Source organism: Dipodomys merriami, unplaced genomic scaffold (genome assembly GCF_024711535.1).
Source record: "Dipodomys merriami isolate MVZ:Mamm:240054 unplaced genomic scaffold, mDipMer1.0.p SCAF_60, whole genome shotgun sequence".
Classification (NCBI taxonomy): Eukaryota; Metazoa; Chordata; class Mammalia; order Rodentia; family Heteromyidae; genus Dipodomys; species Dipodomys merriami.
Window position 1 is genome coordinate 4,925,906 of NW_027206180.1, and position 25,358 is coordinate 4,951,263.

Sequence of the window (25,358 nt, forward strand, 5' to 3'; positions counted from 1 at the left end):
GTGCTCATGGCTGGTCCCTCGCTGAGCTGATAACAGATCTCAAGAGGCATGGGATGAACTGACCTACCCTGTAAAAGCCTTTGGAATCAATGCCTTGAATAATACAATAGACCCATTAGCTCACATCCTCACTGGTACTTTATCTAAAGGCTCTGGCTTCTGCTTTGGATATTGTAGTTACTGAACTTCTTACCCCAGGGAATGTTCCATTATGAAAGCAAGCAAACAAATGATGACAACAACAAAATCTACAGTGAACGACAAGATTTAATGTCAAACGTTGAGACAAGTGCATCTGAAAGAGGATGGACATGAAAGATGGAAGACGAATCACCAAGGATTCCAATCTCAATGAATTAAACAATTAACAACAATGCCAACAACAGACCATAAGGCCAACCTACAGCATACACCCTGTCATCCTAGCTACCCAAAAGGCAGAGCTAAAAGAATCATGGTCCCAGGCCAGCTAGGCAAAACACAAGAGCCTATCTGAAAAACAGAAGTAAAGTAAAAAGACTGAATGTGAGAGGGAAATGGAGTAGCAGGCATAGAGCTCTGATTTCAATCCTCAGTACCCCTAAGATAGATAGATAGATAGATAGATAGATAGATAGATAGATAGATAGATAGATAGATAGATAGATAGAGGATGAATGGATTAGTAGGTAGATGGATTTATTGATGGGTTGATGATAGATAAATGGACATATGACAAATGATAGATGATTGATAGGTAGATGACAAATAAATAGATAATATAGATAAGACCATGTCAAGCGATGTATCAATGGTTTCTGAACTTGACAGGAATACTGCAAACTCTTAGGAAATTTGAAAAAGAAGTCTGTTTGGGGGCCTCGGTTTCATTTTTGACTTCAAAACCCCCAACACCTGTATTGAACAAAGAAGAAGAATGGAAAAACAATTCAGAGACCTTCGTGAGTGTTTTATTTTTCTGTTACTATCTTCAACAATGCCAAAAGGTGAGGGCAAAGACAGAAGGCGGAAGCTCACTGAGAAGAGAGAGCTCATGTCTGAAGGGTTTGGGGCAGAGCCAGTGAGGATGCAGATGTGCTTCCCTGCAGTAAGCACAATGACTCAAAAGAAGCAGCGAAGTGAGATTCCTGGGACTCAGGATGGGAGGCCAGTCAGGATGCTGCAAAGGCCATCAGTGAATTCATGCTGCTAAATGGTTTTGTGAGCAATAGTCGGCTAGGAGGTTCAGATTCTTAGGGGATAAATCATAATTCTTTCCTTCAGAATGCTGGTTGTAGGCAAAGGAGGCCTTGGAGTGATCGTAAGTGGTCTATAAAACCATATGCACCCGGCAATTTTTATGGATTAATCTTATTGTCATACAAAGTCTCGTATACTCTGCCCTGCATACTGTGTGTGTGTGCACACGTGTGCGCAAAAGTCCTAGAGCTTAAACTCTCTGAGCTTTATTTGCTCAAGGCTAGTTCTCTACCACTTGAGCCATGGCTCTCCTTCTGGAATATTTTGGAGAATTAATGAGAGGAAAAAATCTCATGAACTTTCCTGTCCAGGCTGGCTCCAAACCATGATCCTCAGATCTCAGCCTCCTGCGTAGCTAGGATGACAGGCTTGTGAAGCCCAGTGTCACCTACCTTTTTGAACAGGCACAGATGCTGTTTGTGAGGAACAGAAGTGATTTTAGTGTGCTTGAACGTACACCGTATCTCCTTAATTGACAGATACTAAGAGAATCTATGGTATTGTCAAATCAACACCTTATCAAATCTGCTTGAGAATTTTCACTTAAAAAAATAAAGTGGCTCTCTAAGGAGATTCTGATCCACGTTTGATAAAGTGTAGTAGGGACACGGGTGTCTCCCTCCTCTGTCTCTTTGGTTCTGTCTTCCTATCTCTCTGTCTCTCCTCGTATGTTATCTGTTATCTGCCGTAGCTACCCCTAAAAGAAGAGAGAAGTTTAGATATTAATGTAAGCCCTTCTCTGTGATCTCCAGCAGTGAATATTCTGCATTACTTTTCTGACTTACCACGGTAGCCTCGGGTGAATTTCAAGATAACGAAGACCACCAGGCAGGAAAAGGCACCCTTCAGGGTAGAAACTAGGGTTGGCTGCATGCATGGTATCAGTGAAAGAGCGCTGGGCTGGTTATTAAGAGGATCAAGTTCAAAGTCAACATTACAGTGACACTTGATGAGAAGAGATAGACTGAATAGCAAGACATTGTCCTGACCTGACATGGCGAGAAGAATATAATTCCTCGGCTGGCCATCATTCAAACCTAGTCTCAGTGCTTTGCACACACTTAACCTTGACTCTCACTCTGAATGCTCTGCACTTTTCAAAGTCATCTTTGACCTGAAAGTGCCCGGGGGTATCTCTGTTCTGCAAGAGTTAGAGGGCTCAACTCAAGGTTATTACCAAATGAGTGAGATAAAAGTGCAGAGGCTGACCTTTTCTACAGAAATGTCAGCATGCAAGCCCGGGTATCTTCAATATTAGGAGGCTGGCTCCGAGTTTGTGTCAGATGCATACTTGATAAGCATCGTGGGCGTTAAAGAAATAAAAGGTGTCAGCTAACCCCCAAATCCCAGAGCCCAGAAGAAGCAGATGGCTCACTTGTGCACTGGAGAGCCACGCTGGGCTTCAGGAGACATGGAGAAAGCATTCATCTCCTTTGGTCACATCTGCATCTCAGAACGGTGTCTCCAAACAGCCCGCCCTAAGTCAGATGCTAAGGATGTGCCTCCCACAGATGCTTGCTTACTAGGATGGACTAGATCTGCAGACAAAGGGACGAAAGATCTCAGAGCCCCATGATAGCTCGGGACTTGGCGTGGTGTGGAGACCAAAGAAGCAGCAGATTCCTCTCTTTCCCTGGGAGGATGGGAATGCAGATGTCTTTTGGAAGAACAAAACCAGGGTCATGCCAACCTGGGAGGAAGCAGGCTGTTGGCACCTGGGCTGTTCTGGGCTTCAGGAGCGGGCCTGGGCCAGGCCGCGCCTCCGACATGGCATTCACATCACAGCACCTGTGTCCTGCGATGCCTCGGAACTTTCTGGCACTGACTGCAGAGTAGGGGGGCAAAAATGTGCATGGCCAGAAATGCCCTCTGACCTATAAAGCAATCTGTAGAGTTCTGTTGCTGTTCTAGGGCTGCTTTGTGTTTTTCTGCTATGCTTCATGCAGAAGCAGTCTCTCACTATGGCTGTCAGACACAGTGCCTGGGAAAGAGGCTGGAGTGGAGGAATATGGAGGGGCTGAGCGAGCAACAACTCCCAGGGTGTATTTCAGCTGTGACCTGGGGAGTCCCCACCCCACTGGTTTTGATCATCATTTGGATTTGGCAACGGGTCATCTAGGAGTTTATTTTGCCACTCGCCATTCAAATCAACTTCCTAGAAGATGTCCATTTGGGAACAGAAACCCAGGAGGCCTTATTACCAGATTACCATAAAGAAGCCCTGCCGACAAAACGTCCACAGACGCCACAGGAACATTTCACCTTTGACGACGTGGCTTCCAAGGCAGGGAGGCTCTGAGGGGAGAGGCTGTACTTACACCAAACATTTGTCGGAGGTCAGGATCTCGGAACCGGAAGGGGATGTTGGACACATGCAGCCTCTTGGGCTGAGACTTGTTTTCCGTGTTTTCGGAAGGTTGTGTCTGAGGCTGACCGTCTGTCGGTACGGCATCGTCTGTCTGCTAAAGGAACAAGAAGAAAGCAGAGAGGCTCTTAGTCCACGCCAAGATGCACCTTTGCTGCCCCGAGAAAGAGAAAATGCCTGAAGAAAGGGATAAAGGGAAGAAACGAAAGAGCCATTCCTTCCCTCACTCAACAATATTTGTTTCCCCACCTCTGCAGCATGAGTGTACAACCCGGAGCTGAGATGTCGTAGTAAACAACGTAGGCAGAAATCAGTGCCCTGTAGACACATTAAAAATTCCACAGGAAAGCATGAAGAGAGGAAAGGTGTGGAGGAGAAGGCAGTCATGATATTCCATGTACATCCTATGAAACTAGGAAAATGGAGGGGAAGGGAAGGCTTGGGGAGATGGGGGTGTGGGAGAGTGATCAAGGGGTAGCTTTGATCAAGATGCATTGTATTGTTGAATTGTAACCCCTCTGACAACTACTTAAAAAAGAATCAACATACAACCTAAAAACCCCACCATAAATAAATGCAGAGTTGAAAGTTAACAATGATAAGAATTGTGAAGACCAATAAACCCAAGGAAGAGGTCTAGAAGGTGCTGGGAAGTGAAAAACTCAGCTACAAGGAAGCAATGCCTGGGAACTGGTGGCTCATGTCTGTAATCTTAGCGGCTCAGGAGGCTGAGATCTGAGGATCTGGTTGTCTACCAGCCCTGGTGGACAAATCAGAGCGACTCCTATCTCCAATTAACAAGCCAAAAGCTGACGTGGAGGTACAGCTCAGCTCAAGTGGTAGCATGCTAACCTTGAGCAATAAAGCAAAGTGAGGAATTTAGGACCTGAGTGTTAGGACCTGAGTTCAAGCTTTTGTATACACACACACACACACACACATATACACACACACAGATTTATTAAAGTTAAAATAGTACAGTTCTTAGTTAATGCTGCTCAGATTCTTCAGATAGGTATACATCATTACTGAGCCTGTACAAATAATAGTACTAACAACAGTTACAAAAAAAGCTCTGAAAAGACCCTATGGGGTTCTGTAGTTCAAGGAGTCAGCTGATTGGCTTAACTTTTGGAAGGGTTTTAAACTTAGTTTCTTAATTGTGCAGATCCGTCCTGTCCACCCCTGTTGACTGCATTTGGCAGTTTAAATTTAAATGGATTAAAATTTAATTATGTGTAAAATTTGCTTATGTGCATTAGCTTGCATTTCAAGTGTGTGATAGCCACACAGTTAGTGCTTCTGTATTTGACTGCATGGATCTAGAATATTTCTATCTCTGCAGTAAACTTCTGCTGGGCCACATTGGTGTGGCGGATTGGATGTTATTATCAGCGTCTTACATGACCCTGTCCTGTCCTTCCCCACACAGACAGGAAGCCTTGTCACTGTACCTGCACTGACACCAATCTCTAGCACTAGCTCTCTCTAAATAGGCAGGAACAAGGGGGAAGGTCACCAACCCATAGAGGCGGCCATCTTGGAAATACTTCCTTTCTTCAGGCCTTTTCTTTGTAATTCATCCACCCTGCCTCTAGGTGACAGTAGATGTGCCAGCCTGGTCAGATTCCTGCTGCTTTGAAACAAAGATGGCGTCCGTGCCCAAGCCTATCAGATTTATGAACAACAACAACAACAAGAATCATCCTCACTTACTTATAAGCAATTTAGAAGCACATAACGGAGACCAAGCTATCAAGGCAGGCAGCCAGGTGTGAAATAATACAACCTTAGAGGAGACAGTCTTACCAAGTGAAACAAAAAAGCAACACCCCGATTACAGGGCACAATTAGCAATTTTCTCATCACCCTTTGCATGTGCCGGAAGATTTCCTTTGTGTTTTTCAACACACCCAGAATTGCATTTGGGAGTCCGGACCCCCCCAGTGGTTCATACACCCTTCTTGCAATATTAGAAACCCAGTTCTGAGGACCTCTTCAGCTTTCAAGTACAATATTGCTATGACACCTCTCCTGCCATGTTTTTGCTGACACTGAGGAGTGAGCAGGAAGAAGAACCTTTTTCTAGAAGGTTCCCACTTCCCAGGTGAGTGGAAGAGGTAGCAAAAGACAGTGGTGATGCCCGCAGGTAGTCTTTGTGACACCGGCAAGACAAATGAATCACAGAGGGACAAGCAGCCTCAGGTCCCAGGTAAAAAGTGCAAACTGGGTGCTCCAAGGCAAACCAGTTCTGGGGATTAGGTCTTAGGCAAAAGGCTAGGAAGGAACAGAGAAGGCTGGCGTGTGCCAAGAGAACAAAGCATGCACGAAGAGGCTGAGATGCAAGATGGCAATCCAGTGCAGTCTGTGTAGACAGCAGGGTTGACAGTCAGAGGGGACATCAGGAACTATGGGAAGGAGAATAGACTACAGAAATGTGGGTGTTGGGGAGGGGAGGGCCGCGGATGCAAAACCAGAGAGTGACCTTCCAAGAAGCTGTGAGGAGCCACAAGTTATGACTAGCGTGGAACACAATGTTACATGTCTGTTAAGTGACTGGCTAATGTGCTCCATGAGTGAATGAATGAATGAATGAATGGAGTGGATGAATAAAGTGATTATTGAATGAGTAAATAGCAATCCAGCAACCTTCGATGACACTGGAGGAGCACTGTAATCCTGAGATCTAAACAGAACAGAGACTGTGTTTTCCTTCGCTGTGAGAACAGGTTATCACCGCTAAAACACACCCTGCGTTTTGACAGCATGTCACTTCTCATTGCCTCTGGTACCTGACCAGGAGGCTGTAATTTGCATAAGCAATAGCTAAGACCCTGAGCTTCCTGCTCATTTTTCTAGCCTGCGAAAAGTTGCTGCTTGAATGCAAAAAAATTAAAATGAGGCCTTCCTGATTCCAAGAAAGGGACTTAGATTTGGATTTGTGTACAACTGTGGAATGTTTCAGTTTAATAAACCTAATTAGGAATTACAGAGATTATGATTAAACATATTAAGTGATTAATAGCATTATGCCGCTCATGTGAAAATTAAAATTAATCATCTCCAGTAAAACAGGACTTTGGAGAAATCTTTGAGTTGTTTCTTCTGATATATAATGCTTAATTAATCATTCTGTAGTATGTACATTTATATACTAACACCCACAAACAACTGTTGTACATATATAGCTGTAAAAACACAGAACATTCTCAAACAGTTTCAGAATGCTGAGCCTTCACATGGATAGACAAGAGGACACACGGCAGCCTAAATGGATTGAGAGGGATAGAAAGATGAATCTTTCAAACTAAGCATGCTTGTGCGTGAGGCTGTTTGAAGAACCAGGGTTACTGAATCACATAAGTCCTGCATATGAGTTCACCTCCACCAAGTCCTCATTTCAGGCAAGTCAATTTACCCACTCTGAACCTCAGTTTACTTATTTGTAAAAGAACAATGATGGCAGAAACTCTATAACCTTGGGAATAGGATCAGATGTAGCAAGAAGTTTATACTGCCCAGTGGCTACCACAGAGCCATGAACCAGAGGAGTTTAGAATCATTCGTTCTTCTTAGAAATGTCATTTCTTTCTTTTACCATTTCCCTGGGGGCTTTCTGGGGGAAAACATATTCCAAATAGACGTGTCTGTAAGGCCTCGGCTACAGGTTGGATCTGGAATGTTCTGTTGCCGGCCTTGGTTGTCTTGAGCTGTGGTAGAACTTCGAAGAGGAAGGTTGAGTGGTGGGAAGTGAGATCATTGGAAATCCTTCTCCGAAGGGTCTCCCCCATCTTCCTTTCTCTCTTTGCTTCCTGGCCACCATGAGGTAAACAGATCTCATCATCATCTCCAAGCCACCTCTTTATAAATTAAGAATCCCAGGTTTTGTGTTACCTTGGCAGGAAGCTAGCTGTCTCTTATTTTTGTCTCCTGACAGATTATCATAAATTTGGGGGCTTAAAAAAAAAAGAAAGCCAAAACCCAAACCAGAACTTTCTCTACTCAACAGTTATGGAGGCAAAGGTCCACGACAACCACAAAACCTGAATTGTCATGCCAGTGACCGGAGACTATGGAAAATGCCTTAGTTGCCTCTGGTAGCTTCTGATGGTGCTGGGCCTCCTGTGCCTTGGCAGGAATGACTTGTCTCTGATCTGAGTCCCTCTCTCCCTGTGACCGAATTCCTGGGGTGTGTCTGACCCAAATGTGCCTCTAGTTTCTCTTCTCCTAAGGAGACCAAGTCATTATATTTAGCGCTCATCCTAAACTCAGGATCATCTTGACTCATGATACTTAACTACATCTTCAGTGAAGTTTTATCAAACCAAACAGGTCACGTTCACTAGTTCACTAATGGTTCCTATGGGTTAGAAAACAGACACGGTTTTGGGAACCACCCATCTAATCCTCTATAATCAAAACACCAGAAGCTCATGTGGTACCAGTTATCAAAGAGTGTCCGGCCTCCAACCCAACTGGCTTCAGGAACACAACCACTAGAAGCAGGTAAAATGTCCCACCCTGAGCTGGCCCAAGATCTTATTTGTCCACAGAAACTCCTATAGTAAGAGTCCAGGAACACAGACGTGATTGAATCTTCTCATCTTTCTCAGCCCAGGCTTGGTCATTTTGCCTTTCTACATTTGGCCATGAGCACAGAGTAGCTGGTAGCTCTAAGCTGGGCTAGAAAGCTCTTCCCCAGCTTCCAGAAAGAAATGTCTCTCCTACTCCACATCTGTCTTTGCAGATTCACAAGGTGATCGGTGGTGATCATCATTATTTGGGGCAGCGTTAATAACTATTTGCTTTTGCTCTCCAGTTCTCAGGCCCTTAGACATGAGCAGCTCTGGGATGCAGCCTTCCCATTAGGCGGGGAAGCCCATGGGGTCCCGTGGTAACGGAGGCTCCATTAACCCCAAGGGGCTCCTTCCCAGGCAGCACTGGGCAGAGATTTTCAATAAGCTCATTAAGACCCCAATGGCAGCTCCTATGCCAGCCTACTGTGATGGCCTTATTAGGAGGTGAGGTGTTTGCTGCAGCATTTTTCTTAATAAACAAACTCCCCAGGGGTAGCGGCCCAGGTTATAAATGTTAAGAAAAACACCACCGGCACTTTAATCTCTTGAAGATCGCTTAGTGCTTTCACAAAGACCTTAATAAAGATCTGCAGGGCTCCCTTTGCTATAATCGTCCTAATTCAATGAATAGCTCTGAGCAACCCACAGCTAATCCCAGTAAAATTGGATTTTCATATCGACCAATCCGGAGATTGGATTTTCATATCGACCAATCCAGAGGTGGCTATTTGAGCGAATACACACAGCCATGTAGAAATACGGATCTCTCCCGATTCTGTCCCCCCCCTCCCCGCCCCCATTGCCTTTGTAGGCTAGGAGACATTGAGGGGCCTACCTGAGATCAGTAGATGGGGAACCCACCTGCCCGGCAGCATCGTGGGAGGAGGACAGGGCAGTGGGCGTAGAAGCACAGGTAAGGAATCGTTATGCCTAAACCTCTCTGAGCCAGGACAATACTATCACCTACTGGTCTGGGCACTTGAACCCTTTGGAGCCCCAGTCTTCCCAGCGGCAAGACCAGATAAGAGGCAGCCCTCACAGGGCTGTCTCTGGTCAGTCTAGAGCTGGGGATGAGGGAGTGAAGCATGGTGGCTCCAAACCTAGGGAGTATACCACAAAGTTGTCAACCAGACCTAGAAGCTAGAGAGTCATTAGGAGACACCAAAACAGCAGGTTCAGGGGAATTCAGCCCAACGCAACAGAACAGCGCACGCACTCACTGGACACCGACTGATCTGTGTCTCTCATTTCTACCTGTCACCAGTGCAACACAGACTTTTATGTTTTCTCTCTTCCTGCTAAGGCTCTGAGAACCTGCGTCGGCTGGACACACGTGGCTGGTGAGCTCAGTGTGGATCCTGGCTTTTTTAATGGGAAATCCGTCCTCTGTGTTGAGACTTGGAACACACTCAGTTCCAGACACCTGTCAATCAGGCCACCTGGATCACGGAGGGCCCCATCACCCAAGTCATCGCTGCTTACATCTAAGGAAAAGTTCGATGCAGTCTCTCATCACAAGAAACCGCCCACAGTTTGAGCACTTAGCGGGCAACAGACCCCGCAAGGGTACTGACTCCCTGCAGCGGTGTCTACTGAATGTGACAAAGGACGAAGCAGGGTGCAGAGAGCAGTGAGGCTGCGGCTGCCCTGAGCACAGCATGAGGAGCTTTTCCTGGGTGACGTGTGTGAGGCACCAGCCTTGGAGAGATGGGCTATGAAGTAGCCTTGAGCACAGAGGAGACGGAATGAGAGAAAACCACCCGCAACGGATCCAACCTGTGGGCTGCAACTCCTCGCTTCATCTGGTGACGCCCCTTGGCGCCAGCCTTCAACTTCAGCCTGTCGCAGCCCTCAGCGTCTGCCGGCTTCAAACGCAGCCCCCACAGCCGCCACGTCAACCCGTGCCGGCCTCCAAGGGCCCCCTGCACCAGCTCCGGCCCAAAGTTTTCTTGACCGAAAATTCTGTTGGACCCCAGTGCTTCAGACAGAGTGTGTGGCATGTAACGGATGTGGCAAGGGGCAAGGGGGCGGATGACCGAGAGAACAGATTCCAGGAGGAGGAAAGCAGAGAAGGCTAGACAGAGAAAGAACTGTCCCCGCAGCAATGGCTGAGGCTGAGCATTGCACTCACACTCCAAGTGATCGATCCTTTGATCCTTCCTTCCTTCCTCCCTTCCCTTCCCTCCCTTCCTTCCTTCCCTCCCTCCCTCCCTCCCCTTCCCTTCCTCCTTCCCTTCCTTCCCTTCCCTTTGCTTCCCTTCCCTTTGCTTCCTCCCTCCCTCCCTCCCTCCCTTCTTTCCTTCCTTCCCTTTCCTTCCCTTCTTTTCCCTTCCCTTCCTTCCTTCCTTCTTTGTTGTGCCTATACTGGGGCTTGAACTCAGGACCTGAGCGCTGTCCCTGACTTTATGCTCAAGTCTAACATTCTACCACTTTGAGCCATTTCCAGGGTTTTGGCTTTTGTTTTTCAATAGTTCACTGGCGATAAGAGTCTCACAAACTTTCCTGCCCCAGCTGGCTTTGAACCGCAATGCTCAGAGCCCAGCCTCCTGAGTAGCTGCTATTACAGGGGGAGTCACTGGTGCCCAGCCACTTGTGATTCCCATTGCTGTTATTATTAGTAATCATTTCACAGGATTTCCCTTCGTCCTATGTTGACATGTTTCTTTTCCTTGCCTTTTTAATGAACATAAAGTGGTAGTCCCATTGTGATTTTTTCCCCCATGTATTCGTGTGACACTGGGATCAAATTCGCTCTGTTCCGCTTCCTCACTCCTCTTCCTCACTTCTCAAGTTAGTTCTGTGTGTGTGTGTGTGTGCACGTGCGTGTGCACGTCTAAATGTTGCATACAGCTTCAGGAGCTCCATCATCTGTAGGACAATGGAGAGATACCCATGGGTGTGGGTCAGGGTGACAGTGGAAGGTTATCTGGTGTCATCCTAGCCTGAGTTGCCGAGCACCGGACAGGCGCTGCCAACGTCGCCGGGGTTAAGCTCTAATGTATCAGAGTAACTTTGAGTTGACTTCTCTGTCCTTTGCACAGAATGCAGACAAGGCGAGGAGGGGGAGGGAGGTGCTCACAGGGGGGAGGAGTTGGGGTTCCGTGCAGAGTGGTTTCGCTGACGCTGAATACAGAGAAAGGAGCGGATAAAATCACGCGTGCAGCGTTGACGCAAAACCCTGCGCTGCGAGACACGGCAATCCAGCCAAGGCAAGTTTAAGTCTGCCGGCTAGAACACAGTAAAGAGCTCGGTGAATCTTTCCTGGATCGTTCTAGAAGATCTCTTCAGATCCGGCTTCTTTCCTCATGAGCTTCTCCTTCCAACCCAAACCCAGTCCTGCCTTCCCAGTACGGAGTCCCAGCCTTCAACACAACACAACTAATTTCTCCACACCAGCCTGGAGAAGAGACGCGGTATCGCTCCTCTCCTACCTGCTTTCCTCCATACATACCACCACCACCACCATTCCTGGAGGTGAAGAAGAAGTACTTCTGAACACACAGCTACCTCTAGCCCCCTTCACTTATCAAGATATTTCTGAGAGAGAGAGAGAGAGAGAGAGAGAGAGAGAGAGAGAGAGAGAGAGAGAGAGAGAGAGAGAGAGAGAGAGGGAGAGGGAGAGGGAGAGAAAGAGAGGGAGAGGGAGAGGGAGAGGGAGAGGGAGAGAGGGAGGGAGAGAGAGGAGAGAGAGGGAGAGGGAGGGGAGGGAGGGAGAGGGAGGGGAGGGAGGGGGAGAGAGAGAGCACTTCGAGTGTCTTGGAGGCACGATTTGATTAAGTTGACAATATTATTTGAGCAATGGTTGAATGCCCACTGTGATGCACTTTGGGCCAAATTGACTGGTGTAACAAACACTTGCTCCGTCTCCTCTCGCAGTCTGAATAGTGGTTGTGATGTAACCAGTCATGCCGGGCACCAAGCAAATGCACAGAGTCCACAGGCTCGCCCTCTCCCTTTCCCACGTCTCTCCCTCCTTCTCTCCCTTCCTCTCCCTCCCTCCCTCCCTCCCATACCCTCTCTCTTTCTCCACATCTGCAGATGGCAGTGAGGACACACCCTGGGGCTGGCATAATTCAATACATTGTACGATATGCTCAGAAAATAGTATCACAACACGCTGCAATATACCTATTTGATTTGATTTGTAAACCTGATAAAAAAAATAAGCAATTGAGAGAAGTTCAGGGGAATATCTGTGTGTGTGTGTGTGTGTGTGTGTGTGTGTTTCTAAGCAAAACTCTATCTAGAATGTGTGTAGAGCACACAATTGGAAGGGGTGAACCGGAGCACAGAGAAAGCCATGCATACTAAATCACCTCCCTACCCGGCATTAGACAATATTGCATATTTCCCCCTTTAACATGAAGAAGCGAGCGTGTGCAAAGTTATTTTCCATTAGAAAAAGTATAATGGGTAAAGCCCGGGGAATATGAATTAAAACTCACATCTAGAGATTGTTTCATGTTTGTTTTTTTTTTTTTCCTCTGCTCTCCCAATCCAACTTCAAAACCGGGGCTATACAGAGACAGCCGGACTTCCAGCCTTTAGGCAAACAAATAAGTTAATCGCACAGCCTTGGATGGAGTGAATGCTGCATTCCTGGCTCCTCCAGAGTTTGCGGCGGCCCAGGTGATGTAGATTTAAGAAAGAACTGCATCGTAGCTCCCTCAGCAAAAATCAACGCGCTGTTCCACTCCAACGCAGAAAGCCTCCAGAAGGAAGGGCGGGAGGGGCCACCGGAGCCCAGGCCACATTGCTTTGCTATTTCTCCTTCTTTGAAAGTGGAGAGGGAGCAGCCTACTAGGCAGGGGCTGGGTGCACCGTAAGAGTCATGAGCTGTGAGGAGCATGCGCCTTGTCGGCCAGCTGACACAGACTGACGGCTGGTACCACACACATTGATTTCGCACCAATTAGAACTCAGGGCCTGGGTGCTGTCCCTGAGCTCGTTCACTGAAGGCTAGTGCTCTACCACTTTGAGCTACCGCTATACTTCCGGTTTTCTGGTGGTTCATTGGAGATCAGAGTCTCACGAGGACTTTCCTGCCCAGGCTGGCTTTGAGCCATGATCCTGAAATCTCAGCCATCTGAGTAGCTAAGATGACAGGTGTGAGCCACTAGTGCCCAGCCTGAAGGCTTTTTCTGGCTTGCAGGTAGATGCTTTCCCGTGAGTGCTCACGGTCAAAGACAGGACCGCCCTGGCCACCTGACTTCCGGCTACACAGATCCTACAGTTCCTCTGTGGAGGCCCCACACTCGTTACCGATCTGTCCCAAACCAATTCCCTCCCAAAGTCACCATCTTCAGACAGCATGGCACGGGGGCAGGGCGGGGGTGGGAGGGGGGGGGAAGGAAGCAACAAATGGCTTTGGGCGAAGTCAGGGCAGGGCCATGATAACAGAGCCTGTAACCCTGGGGAATAAAGGAGAAAGGAGAAGGCTTGTTCCAAAGAGAGGCAGGGGTTTCATTCACACACACACACACAACTTTGCAAGTGCATTAACTAAGCATCTACTACGTGCCAGAGAGCCCTGCAGCCCCTATCAGAGAGGATGATATAGAAGATGACAAAGGTTTGGCTTTTATTTCCAGAAACCAAAAGTTATGGTGATCACAACTGCAATAACACCAGTGTGTGTGTGTGTGTGTGTGTGTGTGCGCGCGCGCGTGCGTGTGTGCGTGTGTGTGTGTGTGTGTGTGTGTGTGTGTGTGTGTGTGTGTGTGTGTGTGTGTGTGTGTGTGTATGTCCTGGAATCCAAACTACTCAAGTTTGAATCCAACTCCACGCCTGCCTAGCTGTGTAGCTCTAGTCGCTCCCAGTCTCTAGGTCTCCACCGACAGAACAGGACCATTACGAGCACCGACACCAGCTCCGTCGGACCCATGGTGCAGGGCACTGCTCCTAGCCCAGGAATGCCAGCATACCCCCTAATCCCCTGCCCCCCAGCTAACCAGAGGCGCACCCCCAAGCACACCCCAGAATCCTCACAGCTTCATGCTCTCTTGTCCACGTTGACCCCTTCCAAACCAAACTGGAGATGACGGACGGTTCTCCAGAGAGAGACAGACAGAGAGCTTCTGAAAGGGGGCGGGGCCTCGCCCTCTCCAGGGCCAATAGGCTCTCCCGAAGCTCTCTCCTCTCACCCCCAAACCTCTTGGCTTCTCCTCTTCCTTTCTTCTCCCACCTTCTTCTCCTCTCCTCTCCCCTCCTTTTCTATTTCCAAGCCCCCTAATGCACGCAGAAACCAAGCTCACCTCAAACTTCAATATTTAAAAAACAGACCTGGACCATTGGTACGGATTCCCCCAATCTCACCCAGACTGCTCCCTTCCTTTCTGGTAGGATGCAAGGTTCGACAGAACCAAATGGCAGCTCTCTGCATGGTGTGCATTCTCCAGGCCCATGGAGATGGCCCAGAGCACAGCTCAGTGGCAGAGCAGGAGAGAAACTTCAGATGAAAACCATCCCAGGGAACATCTATGGGGCTTTCCTTACTGCGTACTTCTCTTTTTTTTTTTTTTGTATAAATGCTTCAAACTGACAAGTGTACTTGGTGCTTTGTTCCAGAGCTTAGTGGGATTTTTCCAATAGGTAGATTTAGCCTTTCCTATTTTTTTTAAGGTCCAGCCATATAAGATCACACTTTTTGTCTCTCCAGTGCACAGAGCTGTGGTTCTAGAACTGTGTTCGACCCCAGCCACTGGGCAAGCAGGGGTGGGGGGTGGGGAGGTGGGGGAGAGATCCTTAAAAGGATTCTATCTTGTGAGATGTTGGTGGCTTGTGTCTGGAATCCCAGCTACTCAGGAGGCTGAGATCTGGAGGCTCACAGTTCCAGTCTAGCCTGGGCAGAACGGCTTATTAGACTTCATCTCCAAAAATAACCCATACAAATCAGAGCTGGAGATGTGGGTAGGAAGCGGTAGAGTACCTGCCTACAAAGCAAGAAGTCCTGAGTTCAAATCTCAGTATCACCCAAAAGGAAAAAATATATAAATGATTCTCCTTCCATCTTCCTTCCTCCTCCTCCTCCTCCTCCTCCTCCTCCTCCTCCTCCTCCTCCTCTTCCTCCTCCTCCTCTTCCTCCTCCTCCTTCTTGAGTTTTTATACGGTAGCTAGTTCAGGCTTGGGGTTTGGAAGTCTCCATTTTGCTAACTTCCCCAAGTATAGAAGGTTCTCGGCCCTGGGAACTCACCTCAGGCTGGCCACAAGATTCCATGGCAAAGCAAAGTCGCTGCTCAGAGGAAATCCCCCAGGACTTGAGCTGGAAGCTGGATCTCTTATCTGTGCTGGGAAGCCCTGGGGTGCCCTTGATTTTGGGGAACCGCTCATCCCTCAACTGGACAGCATCCTCCTTCTGGAAAACACTTCTGCCTTTAAGGTGGTGGGCGATGCTGGAGGATGGATGGGACTAAAATCAATGCAGACTTCTCCATAGACTTCCACGGGCCCCAACCCTGGGCATCTCGACTATGTAAAAGTAGAGCTACGTGACGGCTTTGCCAGAATATCACTGCCACGTTGACCCCGTGGCGGACAGGAGGTCCTTACAAGGAGGCCCACGGCTGACTCTGAGGATTTCAGGCTCTCCATCTTCTCTACTGGAGATTATAAGGTGGCTCTGTCCAGGTGTTCTCCGCAACTTTGGGGTGTCTTTGCCCACACCCTCCGGGGTGTGGGAGGGAAGAGAGCTCCTTGTCCACAAGGGAATAGCATCACCATCTTCTTTACCGAGAGCAACCCTTCTTCATAGGGAAGGGTAAAAACATCAAGCTCGGAATCACATGAGAGGCCATTTTACAAAAGGCACCTAAGAAATTAACTCTCTTAAGAAGAGTTCGCAGAGGAGCTCATTTTGCAGAACTGCTTGTGAGCACGCTCTGGGAACGGGAGGGCCAGCTCCATCGTCCAGGGGTGCGTGACATGATCTGCTGCTTCTATTCCTTCCGCATGCCCTCTTCACATGGCCCCAGCACTGACCTAGAACTCTGCATGGCCCCAGCGCCACCAGTGTCCTCCCAGACCTGTGGAGGCCAGGCGCCAGCCCGTTCTGAACGGACTGGAGTCCGCCAGGGATGGACCGGGAGGCGGCCGAGGGGGCAGATCCATTCCCACACACTTGTTCAAGTGATGGCGGCGGTGGCGCTGTGGCTCAAGGGAGCGTGTCAGCCTCAAGCAAAAATGCCAAGCGACCAGCCACCCATGGCGCACGCCTGTCATCCCAGCTACTCAGGAGGCTGAGATCTGAGGATCATGGATCACGCCAGGCTAGGAGTTCAAGCCCCAGGACTGATATACAATGACTTTGAAGGAAAACCGTTTTTTGCATTTTTGAAATAGTTCAATGGATGAAGGACTCACCAAGGAACACACAGAGACCCTACGCTCTCCCACCAGCTTCCTCTAATCCCGCCAGCCCTCCACCCCCAGCTCTCCACAGAACATCTTTCTTTTGGTTCCAGGATGCAATGCAGGATCTCAGGTTTGCACTTGCAGGGTTTGGGCCCTGATTCCATTGGAAATCGGGGAGACTTTAGAAGGCATCCAACAAAGAAAGGGAATGCCTTTTGTGTCTACAACACTGCTAAGAGTATTAGTTATTATTATTATTTATTCTACTTTGATCTACAGTGAGAGCCAAGGGAACAGGAAAACTGCTGGAGTTGTAATTTAATGGAGGTCCACTGAATACCTCATGCTACCTGGAGGAGTAGTAAATGTAGTAGAAGACTACTAATTACCAGGCCTTCTATAAAGACCCAATGCTATATAATTGGGAATTAATAAACAGGATACTTAAGTCCTCGACTTTTATTACTGCGAATGCTAACTGTGTGTACTCCTTGGATTGATGAGACTTTCTCCTTTCTCCTTCACCACCAAGTATTTTCACCTTCTATTTTCTTCACTGCCTGAACTAATAGGCTTCCTTAAGTTAAGGAGGCCAACGCTGCAGGTTTGCTGTCAAGCACTTGGCTTTGGACCCGAAAAGAAAACAAAATTAGAAAGTTCAGCACCCGTAAAACAAAACAAAAATGCATTTGGGACCTGGCTAAGTTATAGGTGTTGGGTGCCTGGTATATAAAGAGGAGAGGCCAGGCTGGGCACAGTGGTGGATCCCTTTAATCCCAGCGACTCAGAAGTGGAGATGGAGGATCATGGCGCCAGGCCAGCCAAGCTAAAAAGTTAGAGAGGCCTGATCTCAATACATAAGCTGGGCGTGGTGACGCAGGTCTAGCATCACAGCAGAAATAAGGGTCATGGCTGGCCCAGGTGAGAAGCAGGAGACTATGTTAAATAAAATAATACAAATGAAAAGAAGCAACGCTGTAGCTCAAGGGGTAGAGCATCTGCCTAGCAAAAATCCCTGGCTGCAGAAAAGCTAAAATGAATTGCACAGAAGAGTGGTTCCCGGCGTGTGGCTCACTCTTCTGAACTCACGGGAGTTCAAAGCCAGCTGTTCATCTGAAGGATCGCGGCGATGCTCCTGAATGAGACAGCCTTTCCTCCTCCTCCCTCCGTGTGTGTGTGTGCGTGTGTGTGTGTGTGTGTGTGTGTGTGTGTGTGTGCATGTGTGTGTGTGTCAGCGCCCTCTGTGGTGAGCTTCGCTTGCACGGTGGCCAGCACCCCAGGCAGCATCCCCTTTCTCCTTGGGGACGCACACAGCTGGGCACAGGGGGGGATCAGGTCATGCACACTGCTCTTGAAAACAAGTATACTTTCAGGAAATTAAACAAAGAAATGGTATGAGTGATAGAGACTGAAGGAAGGGCGGGAGAAAGGAAGGGAGGGAGGGAGGGAAGGAGGGAGGGAGGGGGAAGGAAAGAGAGAAGGAAGGAAGGAAGGGAGGGAGGGAGGGAGGGAGGGAGGAAGGAAGGAAGGGAGGGAGGGAGGGACAAAGGGAAGGAGGGAGGGAGGGAGGGAAGACAGGCAGAGAGGAGGGGAAGAAGAGAAGGAACAAGCGCTTGCCATGTTCCTCCTGGAATATCTTACTTGTTTCGTGGATGGACAGGGAGGATTTGTCAGAGAATGCCTGACATTGACAAATAGGTGACACGAAAATAAATGGCCTCTGGAAATGCTGGCAACATTAATCCCATCAGGTCATGAACTATGGATTTCTTCTCTTGGCTCCTGCAGCGCATATTAAGGATCAAGTTGAGGGCTCAGCTCAGATTCACCATTTAAAAAAAGGAACGCATCATTGTCAATGAACGCTGACCTGGTGGTCACTCTCCGGCCACTGCAGAAGGCTCAGCCTGTGCCTTCTCCGGGGACAATTTATGCTCCACTGCACGCATCGGAGAGAGGTCACCTGGCCTCTCTATCTGATTCTAAAGCCCGACAGCCCTATCTCCTCTAACCGTGCAAGAATGTCCTCGATGCTAAGGCTTATGTAAGGAACAGTAGCTACTGACCAAAGCTCTCCAGACACCGAAATAAAGAAGCATTTGTGGGTATAAGAGGTAAAATTCCACTGTGCAAAGGGGAAAGATTCCAGACTCAGAAAAAGAGAAGACGCTCTGGGAACAAAGTAAAAGGATGAAGGTACAAAGTTTTATCTATTCCCTACTGTGTAGATAGGGGATTAGCCACGGGGCGGTGGTGAGCTAGTGTCAGGCAGGTGGAATGAAAATCTCTGTGGCTGACTACCGGGGCACCAGACAGGATTGGGGGAGTCCAGGACGGAGATACAGGGCGACAATGACCCCCCTGGGGTCTTCCACACCGTCGATGGGTTGTTCTTCACCATCTTACCATGACAGAAGTAGTTCTTCTTGGCTCAGCCTTGCTTGACCAACCACCACGTAAGTGGATGTTGGTTGTAAAAGAAAAAAAAAAAAAGGGAAAGAAAATGGCTCCTGCCGATTTCTATTTCCTTATGGCCTCCCTGCTGCTACCACACTGATGTCATTGCAGCTCCCTTGAGACTCTCCCACCCTTGGATCCACCACCCTTCTACATCCTGACAGTCTAGGTTAGGATCCTCTTTAGTGCCTTTTTGTGTGAAGCATTTCTGGTATTCTAAAACTTGCCCCCAGGATGTTTACTTGTCCATTCTCTCTACTTCCAAACCACTGCGAGCTCAGCAGGTTTTTATCTGATGCCCTCATCATTTCTCTCAGTAGCTGCTCCAAGTAACAGCTCCTGAAGGCCCCAACCCCTATGCGGACCCCAACCTTTGCCCCTCCAGGCCCTGGGCTGGGAATACTGCCGTTCTCCTCATTCCGTTTTCCTCCTCCTCGTGCACCGTTCACTCCTAATCGGCTGACCAGCTTTCTGTTGTGATGTTTCCCATTATCTCCAGTCGTCTGCAGGGGTTTTAAGTTCAACAATTCAGTGCAAGAGGCCAACGCATCTTAACCCACGTCGCCCCTCCTGTCATTCTCCCCCATCTCTAACCCCACCCCTCCCCCTCGATTTTTAGACTTCCGTTTTTGCAGATGGGCGCTGAATACTATGGCTGCCGGCCTCTTTTCTTCACTCCCTTTCAAATCAGCCGCGGAAACCCAGTCCCGTGTCTCCCTCGGGTCCCAGAGCAGGAGCGCGGGGAGTATTTCGGAATTGGGGGAGAAGTGGGTCATCAAAGGAACTTAGGGAGAGGGTTAAAAATCCAGGGGATACATTGCCTGGAAACCCTGGGCTACCACATTTCCCAGGCTTCCAAATTCTATTAGGATAGAATTTTTAAAAATAATGGGAATTCCTTTTCTGAGCGCTGTTTGTTAACATGAAAAGCATCATTTAATTAAGGACTAATATAAGAGGCCCTGTAGAGTGGGTAATTTAATAATTCGGCCGTTTTACTTATACAGTGCCTCCGGGCTCCTCGTTAAAAATGCAAGAGACATCCAACGGGACGAGGCAGCTCAGCTACCACGGGCCTTCCCAGAGCTCTCAGATCATCGTGTCCCCGCGCCCAGGCCCTCCAGAGAGCCAGGGAAGCTGGCCTGTGTATCATCACCATCCTGAATGGACAACGTGACGGAAGCCACGGGGACCCTGGCAACTTCCCTGCTGAGTCAAGAAGAGTGTCCACCCCGAGCTAGGCCAGCCAAAAAGGTGGCTTCCCACGAGCGATCACTCCATTCCCAACTCGCTCATCACCCACGGGTCTCTAATTTCCAGGTGATATCAGAGTCTCCCATCACATCTGCCGCTTCCTCTCTGCTGGCCGCTGGTCGGCTCACTGGCCTGGGACCTAAGACCCACGGGGAGCCTGTGACACGGTAGCATTGCATGCAGATGAGCCAGCGGGGACTCTGCTCTTTGTGACATGTCAGGTGAAGGAGACTGAGGAAGGAAGCAGGGCCTGGCCAGAGGAAAGAGTACTCCCTTGTCTGTACCTGAGACCTAGCTCAAGGGCACGGGGTCCACTGTGTTCATCTCAACCATCCGAGGGCTTGCCGCCACACTTCGGTGCCATTTAACAATGACTCACTGGGAGATGGACCGGTGAAGAACACCGGGGTCCATTCCAGTACGTTGTTTCACAAGGTGAACAGAACAAATGGCTCACCACATGTGCCTCCCGCTTATTTCTGTGTGATGGAGCGTGTTCTTTTATAACTGGACCAGAACCGTCAAGACATCAACAGATGCGGGCAGACACAGGGATGGGCTGAGCCAAGTATATCCTTGCTGGCAGGGGATGTGTTCCATTACCAAAGAGGTAAAGCCAAAAGGCACGCAACCAGTGCATCCACCATTCTGTCAAGGTTGGGTGTATGTGGGGGGGGGTGTACTCCCAGGAAAGCCGACTGTTTACTTTAAATGCAGATGCCCTGTACATTCTTTAATCACAGTTACACCAACGCCATTGCCAACATCACACCAACCAAGCCAAGCGCACCAACAAATAGAAATGATACCCATTTCCACCTGAATTAAAAAAAAAAGAAAATCAAATGATAAGTGCCCCAAATGGCAAACTTCAAAACAAATCAAAGGGAAACATAAAAACAATTTAGAACCTGAATTTTCTCAAATGCCTACGCATTCTAACGGTGAAAACTGTCTGTTAGGCCCACCCACCTCCAGCCAGCCTGAAGGGAAGTTCCTGTGCAGACGGTGGTAAGGATTATTTGCTATTTATTCTTTTAATTCAATAAATTATCTGGGTCTTTTTAAGTATCCCTAGCTTGCAAAAGAGATTAGGAGCTCAGTCAAAGCCACTAATCATTTCCCTTCCCTTGTTCCCTTCTTTTCTTTTCTTTCTTTTTGGCATTTAACAAAGGGCAAGGTGCTAACTTCATAAATTATGTTTGTTGCCGTGGCGGGGCCCACCGACACAATTATGCACTTGTTGAGTTAGTAGCCACTCAGAAGCGGGCTTTGTAACTCATCACACTTCACTCTGAAAGGTGCTAATGCATCATTATGATCTAGCAGGTTGCCTGCTGAATTTTACAGCATTGCATACTACATTAACCTTTGGTACCACCAATATTTATGATCTTATAAGAAAGTATTTATCAAGCTGAAAGCCAATATGCAGTGCCCGTGTTTAAGCCAGAGCTGTTCAGAAGCCATTACCACTCCTTTCTTCAGGCATTTTAAATCACTTAGAGATAATGCTTTGTCCTGGAGAGAAAGAGAATGGGAAAGAGAGGGGAGAAAAGGGAGAGAGAGAGAGAAGGGAGAGAGAAGGGAAAGAGAGAAAGAGAGACAGAGGGGAGAGAGGAGCTGGGGGAGAGAACTGGGGCACTCCAAGCAGGCTTGGAAGGAGTTTAGATAGGTGTAATCTTTCTAGAAGGTGATATTTTAGTTTTATCTGACTATCAAAGACTTTTTTAAAAAATGTGCATTTTTAACTCTCTGACCCAGCCGTTCCACTTCTGGGAATTTATCCTACAGAAACCCTCATGAAAATGTGCAGAGATGTGAGGAAGAGAATTCATCATCGAGGTATTTGCTACGGTGAAAAGTGGGAAATAGCTTAACAGTGTCCAACTGCACAGGACTGGCTAAATGAAAGACCCCACCGCCCCCAACCCCCTAGCAATGCGCAGTAGGCGAACACAGAGGCCATCAGAGAGCAGAAACGGCAGCGCTGCAAAAAAGGTTCAAAGAATCAACACCACGCGGCCAGTGAATGACATGACAAAATGAGGGTGAATACTGTCCTTATCATTTGCTTAATGACATGTTTCTCTCCTACCTATAATGAGTAGAGTTGATCTGCATCATTAAAAAAAAAAGTCCTATGGGTTTGGCATGGTGGTTCATGTATGTAATGCCAGCTACTTGATGAGCAGGGGTAAAAGAGTTGTGGTCAAAGGCTACCTGGGCTAGCCTTTGGTGGGCCTTGGTGGCCCTCAAGCGGCATAGCTTCTACCTAACAAAGGTAAAGCCTTAGATTCAAGCCCCACTAACACACATACGTACACACCCAAATATATAAACACGGGGCTGAACTGTAGTTATTGATCTTTAAATCTGAGGTTCCTAACACAGGATCAGAAACTAGCTTAATTGTTTTACTTTTTTTTTTTTGGTGGTACTGGGATTTGAACTCATATTTGCTAGGCAGGCATCCTTACTGCCTTGCTTCCAGCCCTGGTTCTTGCTGGCTGGAACTAGGATCTTGTTTCCTGTCTGGGATCTGTCTGTGCTAGGCTTCTCTTGCAGCTAGGATATCAGGCCCCGCGTTTGGTATCAGGCCCCATGTCCGGCTCTTCCTTGAGAAAGAGGGATCTCACCAGCTTTTCTGCTCACAAACTGCCAGCCTCCTAATCCCAGCCTCCCAAGTAGCCAGGATTATAGGCATGAGGCATCAGCACCTGGTTTCATGACATTTTCTTACAGTTCTAGAATAATCATAATAACCACGTCTGCTTTTATGTCCTATCCCAGCTTTGGAAGTACACTCCTCTCTGCTGGCTTACAGGAATCTCAAAGAGTCCTGTGGGCTCACAGACCCCACTAGCATTTTTCCTGACTGTGCCCTGCCCACAACGGCAGGATGCCGCTAACAGGCTGGCTGGTGGTGGTCACACACAGTCAAAATGGCAGAGTAGGGATCTGACCCAGGTCTTCTGGCCCTGAGCCTACCTTTCGTTGTCTACCTCTGTCTGCAAAGAACAGCCAGCAGGGACACAGGCCACCGGGAGACACTGTGGGGAATCAACACTTCGTTTGGGGTGATCGGCTTAATTCTAGCCACCGGGAGAGGGAACAGACCAGCCAGCAACAGTGATACCTGAGTTGGGGCTCAGGGCATTCGTAAGTGACCCCAGAAGGCGGCAGCACAGATCCACCCTGGACCTGTAGCACAGATCAACCCTGGACCTGTTAGCATGGCTTGTTGCTCCTGAAGGCTACAGGGAATGGAAGGATGGAGCTGCGGGAGTTTTGGTGTCTCCCAGAATTATTGACTAATGTGCATCTGTTGGACAAAGAAAGATCAAAGCTTTCTGGAGTGCGAAGGCAGAGGGAGGTGTCCTGTCCCATGCAGGGGGGGGGAAGGGGGGTCCCCCTGCAAACGCCTCCCTTCCTGACCTCTCACTGGAGGAAAAGCTCAACTGCAAGAAAGGGAGGCGGGACTTTCACCTGTCAATCTCTCCAGAACCAACCCTGAACTGTATCCTCCCAGGCCACAGAACAACTCTGAAGTTGGGGGGACTGGGGAAAGGGGGAGGGAGAGAGAAAAAAATACAACCCTGCCTCCAGTGAAAACCCTAACAGCTTTTATTTTGAAGGCTCGCTCCTGGTAGAACACTATCTGGTGTCATGTTAACACCTTACTATGTTTGAACCACACAGTTTTCCTACCCAGGTTGGCTTCGAACTTCAATCCTGAAGATCTCAGCCTCCTGAATAGCTAGAATTACAGGCATGAGCCACAGGCACCCGCTGTCATTAGTGTGTGGGTTTTTTTTTTTTTTAACTGAACAACTGTTTGAACTCAGCATCCGGGACACACAGAGGTGGGGAGCCAAAGGTCACAAGGCACTAGCTTCCCCTATGGAGACATAGGCAAACTAGTAATGAAAATCATTTCAAGTTACAGCTAGCGTAATAAAGAACAAATAGGAGGAGCCCGCATCTCGTATACTGTTGGTTTCCTAGAGTCCCTGCGACATCTCACAACAGACCCAGCGTCAAAAGCAACAGAAATGTGTTCCCTCACAGTGAAGAGATCAGAAGGGCAAAGCCAAGGTGCTGAGTGACTGGAGACCACAGCAATCCTGTGGACCTACAGCTCCATACACCTCTGAAGGCTACAGGGGTGAGGGGATCTCTCCCTGTTCCTTCCTAGAGTCCAGTAGCTCTAGGCGGTTAACAGGACAGGGAATGTGGGCAGATCCCACCAGGCACTAAGTCTGACGTGACCCTGGGAAAGTCACCAAGCCTTAGTTTACTCGCCCATGACGAGTCTGACCACATCAGTGGTCCAGGGTCCCTGTGAGGGCGAAATCACAAAGGACTAGAGTACCCCAGCTTAGCCACAAAAGCTCATCTGGGTGCATACTGCTTATTTAAACTAAAAAAGAAAGACAGACAGACAGACAGAGCATCATCAGATTCTCTGGTCATTTACAGTTCCTCCGATCTATCCTCCAGACCCATGCCCGCATGTGATCGCGTCTCGTGGGGACCATGGGATAAGCACCTGCCACCCACCTAGCTCTGTTGTTGCTTCTTCTTCCCATACTGTTGCCCCACGAGTATTCAATTATGAGGTTTTCTTGCTTAAAATCCTCCAATGACTCCCCCCGTCCTCCTTCCCCATAAAAGGTATGGCATTTCTTCACATGGGCTGGGGTGGGCACCCTGCTTCCCATCTGATCACTTTACCATCGGCATGGACCACTTGCTCCTTGCCCAAGGCTGCCGACAGTGACATTCTTTCATTTGACCCTTTCTGCCAATGGGGTGATGGGGATGGTCAACCATCAACCAGCTCTCCAGACAATAAAACCAGAAGAGCCCTGCCAGTTGCCTGGATGCACACTGTTCAACTGAGGTGACTTGGAGCGATTATCGTGGTGTCCCTATGTCAAAAACTGATGGTTTTCCTAACATCACATTATCTGACCTTTTCCGCTTGACTCATACCTATACTAGATATTGCAAATAAGGGAAACCATGGGACCTATGTTTCTTTGGGCCTGGCTTACTTCACTTAATATAATTTTTTCCAAGCCTTTCCATTTCCTAACAAATGGGGAAATGTC

At 48.3% G+C, this 25,358-nt stretch overlaps 1 protein-coding gene and 1 long non-coding RNA gene across 22 annotated transcripts in view; one reads left to right on the plus strand and one right to left on the minus strand.

The window, feature by feature from the left end:
* Rbfox1 (RNA binding fox-1 homolog 1) overlaps positions 1 to 25,358 on the minus strand; it is a 1,026,253-nt gene that overhangs the window by 99,724 nt on the left and 901,171 nt on the right. For all 20 annotated transcript variants that reach the window (XM_070003532.1, XM_070003525.1, XM_070003535.1 and 17 more), the window contains one exon: positions 3,558 to 3,701. In XM_070003532.1, coding sequence (XP_069859633.1) covers positions 3,558 to 3,701 — 144 coding nt within the window. The remainder of the gene's footprint in view (positions 1 to 3,557; positions 3,702 to 25,358) is intronic.
* On the plus strand, positions 20,505 to 22,283 carry LOC138814475 (uncharacterized). 2 transcript variants are annotated; one of them, XR_011368016.1, is made up of 3 exons: positions 20,505 to 20,851; positions 21,204 to 21,252; positions 22,006 to 22,283. It is a non-coding gene; the product is annotated as an uncharacterized lncRNA (long non-coding RNA). The 2 variants fall into 2 exon arrangements; XR_011368015.1 differs by having other exon boundaries at positions 22,036 to 22,283.